At 43.1% G+C, this 13,340-nt stretch overlaps 1 protein-coding gene across 14 annotated transcripts in view; it reads left to right on the top strand.

The window, feature by feature from the left end:
• Positions 1-13,029, top strand: part of LOC108135418 (Ca(2+)/calmodulin-responsive adenylate cyclase) — a 44,051-nt gene extending 31,022 nt beyond the window's left edge. For 4 of the 14 annotated variants that reach the window (XM_041710886.1, XM_017256131.2, XM_041710887.1 and 1 more), the window contains 11 exons: positions 72-332; positions 1,849-2,322; positions 2,969-3,108; positions 3,191-3,301; positions 3,381-3,621; positions 4,515-4,881; positions 5,698-5,872; positions 5,935-7,114; positions 8,035-9,257; positions 9,953-10,722; positions 11,828-13,029. In XM_041710886.1, coding sequence (XP_041566820.1) covers positions 72-332; positions 1,849-2,322; positions 2,969-3,108; positions 3,191-3,301; positions 3,381-3,621; positions 4,515-4,881; positions 5,698-5,872; positions 5,935-7,114; positions 8,035-9,257; positions 9,953-10,722; positions 11,828-12,222 — 5,337 coding nt within the window. In that variant the 3' untranslated portion in view covers positions 12,223-13,029. Of the gene's footprint in view, positions 1-71; positions 333-1,848; positions 2,323-2,968; positions 3,109-3,190; positions 3,302-3,380; positions 3,622-4,514; positions 4,882-5,697; positions 5,873-5,934; positions 7,115-8,034; positions 9,258-9,952; positions 10,723-11,827 lie in introns of those variants that run through there. The other 10 variants (XM_017256133.2, XM_017256132.2, XM_041710891.1 and 7 more) reach the window with 9 other exon arrangements.
• The last annotated feature ends 311 nt before the right edge of the window (positions 13,030-13,340 follow it).

Genomic DNA, 13,340 nt, shown 5'->3' with positions numbered 1-13,340 from the left:
TCTTTATTTTGAAAATGTAAATATAAGAACTTACTTGAAAACTGTGTATTGTGTATACTTCTCCGATCCAGGTGATACGTCTGCAAAAGATCTTGCATGCAACACCGCCACCGCATGGCATGAACTATGGCAGCGTCGTCGGAAGTGGCGGCGGTGGTGGTGGCGGTGGTGACGGTAATGGCGGTGGCGGTGTTTCCGGTGGCGGTGGCGGCATTTCCGGCATTGCCGGTGCCGCAAGTGGGGGCAGTGTTCAAGTGACCGTAGGCACAAATCCCAACTCTACAGCGAGTACGATTAGTCGCATTCATAGGCACAATCACAAGAACAATAAAGTGAGCAGAGAGCAGCAGCCAAAAAAACATTCTATAAACTTTCGTTACAACCTGCGTTCTATCGTTCGTTCGTTCGTTCGTTAATTAAAGGTCTCTCTATAAGAACTGAGTTATCATCTGAGTTTTTGTTTTATTTATTTATTTGTATTTCTCGTATACTCGTAGATGAGAACTTAAATCGCTTATAAAGAGGCCTTCAATTTGTGTTTCGTCCATTCACATTCGTTCAATAAATGTGTTAAGTGTAACTACTTCATAAGTGTGCTTTGTTCATTCGTTATTTTGCTCGAATTTTGTTTCTGGGAGGGCTTCCAGGCAAAAATTCTTCATGTTCTAGCTATGTCCCTTTTCGCTTTGTTTAAGCTGCAAGACACTGAACCAAAATGTTCCTAGAATTAGCAAATTATTAAAAAAAATAAAAAACAAAAAAATATTTTAGATATTAGCGGAATACTAGAGAATCCTTGAAGGTTTAAAGTTTATATAGCAGGGAGTTTAGAGGGTAAAACACCATCTTAAGTAAGCTTAACCGAAAAATGTTTTTATTAACTAAAGATAAGCTGTGGTTATATCAACCATTATTTGTAGCGTAAAATGTAGCCATATTTGTTATATTTGAACCCTATGTAAATATAGTAGATTGTCTATAGCAAATTAAAAGAAACAAAGCTCTTAAACCACAGAGTAAACAAAAAACCTTATAAAATATTTGGAATATATATCGGTTAATTTAATATTATTAAATAGCATTACATAAAAAAAAATAGACAAATAAGGACATTTTTTGTAACCAAAGCATGGTAATATTTTTTTCTTTACGAATTATCTAAGTTTTTTGAGTTGAAAAAAAAAACATGTACCTATAGTATATTTTTATATTATTTAATTTTAATTTTTGAGTTGAAATACACCAAGGGGCTTTAAAGTTAAATTAAGGTGGCTCTGTATGTCATGATGAACATTAGTAGCTGAGTTTATTTCCGGTCCTAGGCCAAGATCATCTATTTGGTTCAGTGTCATCATCGAGCTTGAAAAATGCCAACTGAAGCTGCACATTTTCATTCACCATTCGACATCCGGAGTGCATGTTCCGAGCACATCCTCAAAAGTCTTGACCTGCCCAGCATGCATGGTGCAATGTCCCAGCTCTGCTCGCTGCCTTTCGGCTCTCAGTTCTCAGTTCACCGTTCACAGTTCTCAGTTCACCGTTCACAGTTCTCAGTTCACAGTTCTCAGTTCCCAAAACGTGATTCTCAGTTGTGAGCATGTAGTGAGTCGTGGCCACATACCCACAGCACATACGTAGCGCTTTATATCTTTAATCTTATTTCTTGAATCTTCAACTCAACCAGAGCCAGTTCAAGTGCCACGTTCAGCCATCCAGCTAAGAAGAAAGCGAGCGGGCAGCACAACCACAACTAACGAATGTCTTTCTATTATCTTGCTCCCTCTTGCATGGCTTTCCATCCCGCAACCGCATCCGCATCCGGATTTGCATCTGCATCTGCATCTGCAGTCGCAGTCGAAGGTGGCGGACAAGTTCAAGCGGCCGTTCCGAAAGCGGCATTCGGTGGCCGCCCATCATCAGCCCACCAACCGGGTGAACAGATTCCTCTCGCAGGCGATCAATGCCCGGTCGGTGGACTGCGACAAGTCGGAGCATGTGGACCGGCTGACCCTGCGCTTCCGGCAGAGCGACATGGAGCGGGAGTACCACAAGGACTTCGATCTGGGCTTCACCACGGCAATGGGCTGCTCCCTGCTGCTGCTCATCCTGGGGGCGGCCCTTCAGGTGACCGCCCTGCCGCGTACCCTCATCCTGCTGCTGCTCTTCCTCACCGCCTTCATCTGGGTCAGCGCCATCCTGATGCTCCTGCTCGCCGTGCGCCTCAAGTGGATCATCTGGGACATCTCGGAGAGCTTCTCGCTGCGCATGGCCATAACGATTTTCACCGTCATTCTCATCTACTCCGTGGGACAAGTGAATGTGGTGAGTTACCAAAGCGAAATTAAAGTAAAAAACAAATAAAAATAATAATAAAAATAAATAAATATGTTAAAACAAAGCAAAAAATAACTATAACATTTGAATATAGGTAAATTAGTATCAGCATAAAGTCAGATCATTCTTATGACAATCTAACTAGTATTTTGACCGATAATGTTTTGATTTACAATAAAAACAACAAAAACAAGAAGATTCATTTTTCGAAACCTTTATTTCATTATCCTGAATTTAATATTCTCTTTCGTTAGAATCACAAACTCTTTCTCTAAAAACATATATATAAATGTATATGCATTAATTTTTGAAAACAACTAGACTTTGAAGTAATGATTTAAATTAAACTAACTCATTTAAATGTATAAAAAAAGATGTTTTGTAAACCTTTAAGCATTTTAGGTTGCTTAGATACGAAATGGCAGACGGACATCGTTATATCACTTGGAGTATATCTATTTTCGATATACACATGTACATATATGTACATGGTCGTACGTGTCTCTTTCACCGTTGCAAACTTTCGACTGAATTTACATTTATAAACCTCTGCAGGAGTAAACAAATTGGATAATCGAAAAAATGCAGTAGAAATAAATACAAAATAATCAAATTTTTACCTACTTTCACCCAGTTCACGTGCGTCTCGGACCATCCCTGCTCGGGAAATGGGACCGCCTCCTACCAGAGCGACTCCCATCGCAAGTGCTCGCTGCCCCAGTACGTGTCCCTGTCGGCTGCCTTTGCCTTCCTATCCGTGTCCGTGTTCCTTAGGTGAGTGCATACCCATATCCGCATATCCCCATATCCGCATATCCGCATTGCTAATGCTAATCCTTGATTGCCACGTTTTCAGGCTACCCATAATATTCAAATCGCTGCTGGTGCTCGGCATGGGCACCATCTACGGATTGTTCATTGAACTGTCCCATCAGAACATCTTCGAGTGCTACGACAACCGGGTCAAGTAGGTCATCGCTAATTTTGGCTGTCCCACTAATCTACTAATATACTAAACCATTCTTTTCGAACTACTCCCATTGCAGCGCCTCGATTCCACTTCACTTGATCTCGCTGGCCCGCATCGCCATCTTCATGATTGCCATTCTGGTGCACGGACGCCTGGTGGAGGGCACTGCCCGCCTGGACTTCCTCTGGCAGCTGCAGGCCTCCCAGGAGAAGAAGGAGATGGACGTGCTGCAGGAGTCCAACAAGCGTATTCTGCACAATTTGCTGCCCGCTCATGTGGCTGCACATTTCCTCGATGCACAATTCCGCAACAATATGGTGAGAAGTCGCATTTTAGCCTACCCATTGACCCACTTACCAATCTAGAAAGATTAATGCAAAAACTAGGAGGAAAGACAAGCTTTAATATCCTTGGAATCAGTATCTATATATGAGTACATATATGCATTCACCTTCTTTGTCTTAAAATTAATTCTACTTTTATTTATGTTTGAATTAGAAAGAAAGATCAGTTTCGGGAACCAAATTTATAATACTCTTGAGACCAATATATATATATACATATCTTTCTAAATCGCATTACACAAAAACCTTCATGGTCTGAGATCGATTTTTTACCAATTTGTAAATTATCAAAACAAAAGTCTGTTTAACAGAATAAACAGAAACAAATTTAGTGAACATTCCATTTTTTACCATTTTATTAATAACTTAAACTTAACTTAAACTGAAATAAATCAAAATTATCTTAATTGTTGGTTTTTCCAAGCTTTTATTAAAAAATTTTGACAGTAATCGTTTCAAAGCAAACGTAGCAAAAACTTAAAACTAAAAATTGTATTTATAATAAAAACAAATTAATGTAATTAATTTTCTAACTTAATTAAAATGTTAATAACTAAAATAATGTATATAATGCGGAATGGAAAGAAGCTTTAATACATAAAGAAATGTATAAATTGAGAGTGGCTTGATCAATGTCGCTAAATTATTTTTTATAGTTGTTCGCAATTGCCGGGAGAAGATATTTATAAATAAAGAAATGTTGGAAGAACCCTTGCTTCGGCTGTTGTTATATATATTATATATAATACATATATATATTATATATTTTATGAATAGAACCCTTGCTTCGACTGTTGTTATATATGTATATATATATATTATATATTTTATGAATATATTTTTATATTTCGTTCTATTCTTTACAGGAGCTTTACCATCAGAGCTATGCCAAGGTGGGCGTCATCTTCGCCAGCGTGCCCAACTTCAATGAGTTCTACACGGAGATGGATGGCTCCGATCAGGGCCTCGAGTGCCTCCGGCTGCTGAACGAGATCATCGCGGACTTTGACGAGCTGCTCAAGGAGGACCGCTTCCGGGGCATCGACAAGATCAAGACCGTGGGCAGCACCTATATGGCCGTCGTGGGCCTCATTCCCGAGTACAAGATCCAGCCCAACGATCCCAATTCGGTGCGTCGCCACATGACTGCGCTCATCGAATATGTCAAGGCCATGCGGCACTCGCTGCAGGAGATCAATAGCCATTCGTACAACAACTTTATGCTGCGAGTGGGTAAGTCTGCTTTTTATTTTTCTAATAACCTTTGAAAATGAATACAGCTTGCTTAAAATGTGATTTTATGAAAGGTTCTAGTGAAAAGGCTTACATTTTCGTGTTCGAAACGCGCTTTGTTATTTCTGTTACTTCGGTTATTACAACTTGATTAACTAGTTAAAAGTACATTTAGCTGAAATTAAAAAGCATTGCAAATATTGATTATTAACGCGCTTTTTGAACAAAAATCAATCTCTAAGAATCGGCATAGAAAAGCAATTAATTCTGTGTATCCATCATGATTTTTAAATATTCCTTTTTTGCTATATTCTTTAAGAATTTAAAGAGTAGTTATTGTTAAAAAATACAATAATAAATAATAAATCTCAACCAAAAAAAAAAAAAATAATAAATAATAATAATAATAAATACGATTTATATAGCCTTTGGTCAAAATAAAACTTATTTAGCGCTGCGTCATCTTAGTATAATTTAGATTTTCGAACATTTTTGTCCAGTGAATCTTGAAATTCTTTCATTTAAAATGTGTAAAGCAAGCAAGATTAAATGTCACATATTTAATTTTTTTTGTCATGTGTCATTTTGTGTTAAAAAAAAATGTACTTGTTGTTGTTTTATCAATGTAAACAAATTTCACAAATGTATTTTAAGCTTTGTGTGTGATGTTTTAAAACTATATTTAAAGGCATTCAAAATAGACTAGTTGACATTCCTCTTGATAAACTCTTAAAATATCCGAATCTGAGAGCAGTGCACCCCTGACCTCATGCAATTACAACTGATCCTGATTTTCCTTTATCCGCCACATAATAGGTATCAACATTGGACCCGTTGTGGCGGGCGTAATCGGAGCCCGGAAGCCGCAGTACGACATCTGGGGCAACACGGTGAACGTGGCCAGTCGCATGGACTCCACCGGAGTGCCTGGCTACTCGCAGGTGACCCAGGAGGTGGTCGACAGTCTGGTGGGCTCGCACTTTGAGTTCCGGTGGGTGTGAGCATTCAGGGCATGATCTATTTCAGTTTCTGATTGAACGCCTTCCATTGCAGATGTCGCGGCACCATCAAGGTGAAGGGCAAGGGCGACATGGTGACCTATTTCTTGTGCGACAGTGGCAACAAGTCGCTCAACGGCGAGGTGCGCAACGCCATGTCGCTGCCGCAGAGTCTCCATGCGCCGGACTACTACATGAAGGTGTCGCAGTTCCCGGAGAACCGCGTCAACACCGACACCTACAGCAAGAAGGAGAATGGCCATCTGTACGCCACTGGCACCGGTGGCGAGGAGCAGCAGCTACTGCTGCAGCATCAGCACAAGCAACACGATCCGTTGCCGCTTCCGGCGCCCCCGCCTCCGGTGGTGCATCACCATCTGCATCAGCAGCAGCAGCAACGCTTGAACAGCAAACTCCAGAAGCAGCCGATCTTCATGGCCAACGGTGGACTGCCCAATATTCGGGAGAATGGCAATGGCCACAATGGTCACAATGGTCACAATGGTCACAATGGTCACAATGGACACAATGGCGATCAGCAGCAGCAACAGCAGCAGCAGCACGGTGGCTTCACAACGACACCGACGGCTGCAGTGGCGGTTCCCCTCCAGCAACTCCAGCCCCAGCACCACCAACTCCAGTTCCAGAGCCACAATCAGCATCAGCACCCCGTTCCAGTGCAGCACCAGATCCTACTCCACCACCAGCTCCAACTCCAGCATCAGCAACAGCAACAGCATCTGCACCAGCCCGTTCCCACTTCGGTAATGTTGCGCGAGTTTAATATCATTGAGAATCCGACTCCCGGTGGCCGGCATCCGAAAATGGAGCAGCTGCCGCCGCATCACGGCAGCCTCGACCTAACCGGGATGGGAATGGGCATGGGAATGGGCACGGGCATGGGTATGGGAATGGGTGTGGGTGTGGGTGTCGGAGCTGGCGTGCTCAACGGCGGCGGCGACTGCTTCATGATGCCACGGCGAGATCGAGATCGAGATCGCACTTATGCGCCGCCCTTAAACCAGCATGGCCATTATCCACCACCGCATCACCTCCATTCGAATCTGAATTTGAATCATAATCAGAATCAGAATCAGAATCAGAGCCAGACTCAAAGCCAGAATCAGAACCTGAACCAGAACCAGCATCCGCCATCGTTCACCAGCCTGGGCTATGGCCACTGCCGGGAGAGCGAGCCGCTATTGCATGCCAGCAGCGTCGCACCGGTAGCCAAGGTGAGTGAAGACGCCGACCACCAACTGTTCTGGAGCAAGGAGATCCTCCTCTGAACAGCCAGCACCATCGCCTTGTCCCGCCTCCAGTAACCAGAATAAGTAACCAGACCCAAACCAAGACCCATATCCATATCCCATTCGTAACTAACACCCAAGAACCAGAATAGACTTGTATGTATGTATGTAGTGGAGAAATGCTTTTACCGATCGATGAGTTGTACCTTTACAATGTTACGATACATAAATCATCTGAAAGTTGATGAAGAAAACAAGAACTTTTTTAAATTTGAAATATCTTTGCACTAAATTTGGTTTAAATCAGTTGAATGTTAGGCTTTCTTTGAGCTTAAATTTAGAAGAGAATGTTAACACTTTGTTGCCTGTAGCCAGCAGTGGGCATGAAAGGGTTAAACGTCAATAATTATTAAAATTTAAGTTAGACTGAGTCCTATATTTTTTTGTGGCCAGTATAAATAAATTAAAATAAAAGATCAAAGTTTTAAGTGCTTTAAATATAACAAAAATCATTATTTCCACCGAGTAAATTATTTTATTTTATGTTTGCACTTTTACCTCAAGTGAATTAATGAACTTACATTTAAATTCCACTTCCAAAGCTCAATTTAGTAAATCGAACTCAAGTTTGGACATTTGCATAAAGCAGTTTAGCTAATTTAGATAGGGATTTACAAAATTGAAATAAATGTATGCATACCAGTCTGTTCTTGATGCTTGACAGAACCAACCCAGAAAGAGTCCACAGCCACAACTCTTGCCCCGAATATATATCCACTCCTTATATATACATATGTATATATATATATATATCTGTGTCTAACTCTCTGTGTCCACTCTCTGCATGCCCATGCACATCTATCTTTCTCTCTCGCTTGCTCATCTCCGACTAACCACGCCCCCAGATCATGCCCATGCAGCATGCGCCAAAGTACGAGCCACCACGTTACACTTCTCCCCACACCGTGTTGTCGCACCAGCAGCAGCATCAGCAGCAACAGCAGCAACAGCAGCAACAGCAGCAGCATCATCCTGTCCAGGATCAGCAGCAACAGGCACATCCCGCCCAGCAGTACGCCATGTATTCGCAGCAGCCGCAGCTGCCGCCGAAACCGGCGCTGAGGACGTACATGAAGCCGCTGCCGAAGCTGCCGGCCGCCGATCTGGAGGAGAGCAGGGAGATGTCCTCGACGGACGACCTCAGCTCGCGCCCGCACTCGCCGTCGATGAGCAGCTCGGATGAGAGTTACTCGAAGACCACCGAGGGCGAGGGCGAAGGCGACGAGGATTCGCCGCGCATCCCCAATGGTGGCGGCCATCATCTGCACCGCAATGGTTACCACTTGCCCTCCGGTCTGGTCAATCCGCTGCAGTGGCTCTATCCCTGCGACATTCAGGTGGATCCCACCTCGCCGGTCGTCGACATGGCCGCCCAGCTGACCAGCCACGACTTCGAGCTGAGCTCCACCACCGAGAGCCAGGGTCAGCACACCACCAGCAACACCACGAGCAACACGCAACACAAGGGCGACAGCTGCAACAGCTTTGACTACCAAAAGGCAGCCGCCGCCGGAACGGGCGTCGGCGTGGGCGTGGCCGTGCCCATTGCCACCAAGTCGCCCTTTGAGCGGGAACTGCAGCGCCTGCTCAACGAATCGTCGAGAGCCCGTTGTTTGGCGACCACGACGGGAACGGCAACGGCAACGGCGACGGCCATCTCCACCACGGATCACACGGCCAGCAATGGCAGTCGCGAGATGAGCTACTCCCTTAGCAATGGCAAACTCAGCTCCGCCAATGGGCATGGATCCGGGTCGGGATCGGGTTCGGGTTCGGGATCGGGATCGGGCTCAGGATCGGCGGCGGGCAACGGCTGCGGCGGCAGCGGCGGCAGCGGCAGCAGCAATGGCAATCTCAGCGGCGGCAGCGGCAGCAATTCGAACAGTGGCAACAACAACAGCAGTCACCACAAGGCGGACCAGCAGCAGCAACAAGTGGACCACGAGCTGCTCCATTCCGGTGGCAAATTGCCGGGCAGCAACAGCTTCATGATCGCCAAGCACCCGGTGGGCTTGGAGGCCATCAAGGAGATAACGCGCAACAAGAATCCATCGGAGTCAAGCCAAATGTGAGTAGACCATGGATCAGTGATGGTGAAGAGTATCCTACTATAGGTAAAGTGAAAGGAATTTAAATATCCTACCCAAAATGATGATCGCAGAAAGAAGTACATCTTTGGGTATTTTTTTTTGTTTATTTATTTTTTTTTTGTATGCATAAAAAACCATTCTTCCTAAAAGTATTCGTATAATAACTATATATCACAAAGAATCCTAGAAAAAATAACATCATCTAATAATTTTAGCTTTTATAACAAATTATGACCTCAGAAAAAAATAATTAAATTTAATTTAAATTAATTTAAATTAATTAATTAATTTAATTAATTTTTTTAACCATTGTTAATATTATGAGGAAACAAAGACTAGTCGAGTCCATTGTTTTTGAGATTTTTAACCATATGTTGATTTCTTGAGATTTATGTTTTTTTTAAACACCCTATAAAGAAAAATAGTTCACCCTTTAAATTATATTATTGACTTGTAAATAAGTTTTCTTTTATTAGCTTATAAATCCTACCTAGTCAGGATATCTTCCCCATCACTGACCATGACGACAGACAGCTTCCATTCCATGTCATATGGTGTAGGTTCGCCGCTTTCATAACCGGTGTGTGGGTGGCCCCAAATTGTTCCTAAATATAGCTCCTAATAATCGTGTATGCAGCAACCTTATCCAATGGAGCGAATGTGACTATTGCAGGCAAACCTCGGACACGGAATCCTGCGAGATCCTGCACGAGAATCGCAGCCAGATGCATGTGCTGGCCATGCTGGACATGCACCCGTCGAAGGAGCTGAACGGCAGTCATGTGCACCCAGTGCAGCATCCCCAGCAGCAGCAGCAGCATCAACATCCACATCCACATCCACAGCAGAGGGCGCATCGCCAGCGACCGCGCTCCAAGGAGCTGCAGTACAGCCACGAGAGCCTGGACGGACTGGATGGAGCGGTGCAGTCGCAGTCGCAGCAGCGCCACCAACGCTACCACCATCACCACCACCACCATCACCACCAGCATCACCAACAGAGGCAGCTGCAGCAGCAGCAGCAACAACAGCAGCGGTACAACCATGTGCAGGAGCAGGAGGAGCGTGACGACACCGAGGACAACCTGGCCGACGAGGAGTTTGAGGATGATGAGGTGGGACACGATGTGCGACAGAGGCGCCTTCAAAAGCCGGACCTCAGTCACAAAAGGACGGAAGCTGGAGCAGATGCGCAGCATGAGGGGGATGAGGACGACGATGATGATCAGGATGAGGAGGAGGAGGAGGAGGACAACCATCGGGACGGAGGGCACAGGGAAGCGGCGCCGCTAACGAATGGCAGCATGCGCGGCTTGGAGGCCAATGTGATAAACGACGAGCTAAAGTACGGAGCGGCCCATCTCAACCACCAGTCCATGGACTCCAATCCGTTGGAGAGCCAGTCGGAGTGGTCGGACGACGATTGCCGTGAGGAAGCGACAGGTGAGAGCAAAGTCCCCAAACATTTTGGTACCCGTTAGTCGTGGAGGAGAGGGAAAAATATATATATAAAATATATATATTCTTTGACCAGGTCCGACTGTCTGTCTGTCCGTCTGTATAACTAAAAAGTCCCAGAGATTTGAAATTTAAGAGGCAGATACTAGTGCACCCTACTAGCGCAAGTTTATTTCAAAAATTCTGTCACACTCACTATAACGCTCACAAATAGTATAACTCTGTCCTTTCACTAATTTTTTTGAGGTATTTGATTATTAGGTTAATATCTATTGACACACCAAAAATTTAACCATTATTTTTTAAGTTATGAGGAGTTCATATACATGAGAGAGCTTTAGAGAGCGAAATAACTGTTGATGGGAGGCGGTGGTTCTGCTCGTTTTTTTTTATTGTCATATTGACTATTGACCCTGCAGTTCGGCAGATGGCGCCACCCAAAAATATATTTATTTTGAAATTGGTAAGATGAGTAACGGGCGAAGTTGGATAAGGTACTAGTCTTATGGATCTAGGTACAAGGTATTTGAAAAAATTAGTACTTTGGCAATGTAAAACACATGTTTTCAAGTATCTAGTTAAGGTAAAAGGTACAAAAAAGGAAAAAGAAACACATTGAAATTCAATTTTTTTTTAAATGTAATCATGTTGTGGTCAATAGGTTAATTAGGTTAATTATGTTATTTTGTATAAGCTCTGGCTATTAAATCAGACTAGTAGAAACTTGTACAAAGAGTCATTATTATATCTTGCTTATGCGAAGTAAGTAACCTATCTTCAAGTTGTAGTGAAATTATGCTATTTTTTAATTAGCACATTTCCGAAATTAATACGAAATTAAATTTAGTGGTATCAAGCAAAATTAAAAACAAAAATAAATCAAAATATTTCAGTACCAAAATATCTATAAGAGCGTTATCTTAAGATAAAAGAAATCTTTACCTATGTAAGGTAAAAGGTAGCGTGATATTTGATGTACCTGGTTTAGGTATAAGGTACCAAGACTGATAATGGGTTTCTAACAGTCGTGGCACCCGACTATAGCTATTTTTATGCATTACTTATGTTTTCCCACCCTCAATTTTTTTAGGTGGAGCCGAGTCAACGGGATACATCACCGATGAGCCCGGACTGGAGAACATCTCGCTGCTGAACGAAGCCGGCCTCACCGATGCCGAGGGCGCCCTCTCGGACGTTAACTCGCTGTATAACGCGCCGGACGTGGACGACACCTCGGTGTCCAGCCGGGCCAGCTCCCGCCTGCTCAGCCTGGACTCGCTGAGCGGCCTCTACGACTGCGACCTGGACTCCAAGCACGAGCTGGCCATTGTCAATGCCTCGCACAAGATCTCCAGCAAATTTGGACAGCCTCCCTCGCCGGCACAGCAACATCAGCAGCAGCAGCAGCAGTCTCAATCCCAAATACAAACCCAATCGCATTTGGCATCGATAAAGGTTCAATCAGCCGAGGAGCTGAGAGAGTAAAGATTGAAAGCTTATGCAAGAAGAGGGAGCGTTAAACACTCAAACGTTGTTATTGCTATATGCAAATGGTGTCTAATAATTTACAAAAAACCAACCTAAACTAAAGTAAACTAAATCTAGAATAGGTGACAGATATATATATATATATAGCAGAGGCACTTAAAGCTGCTCTATGGCACCCTTAAATGTAAGCCCGTTCGCTTAACTGTGGCTAAATCGTGCCCAGTAGATATTAACTCATATATACCTATATAGTATATAGTTTATGCAAAAAAATCTATATATGTATTGAGAGTAAACACGTAGTCATTGGTTACTTGTCGCCAATTGGCAAGTTATGCGTTCCAGTTACTATACCGCGTGAATAATTAAAAAAATCGAAATTAAAATTGATATTTAGCCGCAACTTCAGATACCCAATGCTAATCCCATGAATTCGTCATTTAGTGCGCTTAGTCCTCCTAAGGACTTATTTGCGGCAGGGCAACGCAGCTAGACGTCCCCTGTCCAGTCCCTTAAGTTATTAATGTACGAATATATATATGTGTATATGTGTCATTTTGATAATCGAATAAGCAAAGATTTGGCCATTCATACGAAGCCACAACCAATGCATGACAAGCTGTAAATAAAACAAAATGTTATAAATATTTTTCCGATATTATTGTAAGGCTAAATTGGCCATAGACTGCGCCACCATGAATTCGAATTTTGAATTGAAATTGAAATCGAAACCGAAACCGAAAAATCTCATCGATTGAGACCAAGTAATTCGGATAATCATATTAAAGTCCTACGTGAAAAATACGTAACCTCTCCCATTTGTTGGTTTTATATTTTTTTTTTTTTTATGGTTTTGTCGACCTCCGCGCCAAGCGTCTTTGACTTTCTACGTTGCCTACTCTTGGGCTCAACCACAAACTGGCTTACACTTAGCTTTTGTATTCCAAATATGATGTTGCGAATTTTTAGTTTAAGTTCCAGAGTGCTAGACGGAGTGACTTAAAGTGTACTCCATCTCTGTTGGCTGCTGCACAATTGTCAAATTTCATTTGCTATGCTAATTCAGTGCATTCGTCTGTAAGATCTGTATATAGAATATTCGAGATGATAGAAGA

This window comes from Drosophila elegans, unplaced genomic scaffold, assembly GCF_018152505.1.
Source record: "Drosophila elegans isolate 14027-0461.03 unplaced genomic scaffold, ASM1815250v1 contig_149, whole genome shotgun sequence".
Classification (NCBI taxonomy): domain Eukaryota; kingdom Metazoa; phylum Arthropoda; class Insecta; order Diptera; family Drosophilidae; genus Drosophila; species Drosophila elegans.
Note: the sequence above shows the minus strand (reverse complement) of the source record. Positions and strands in the feature narration are given on the sequence as shown.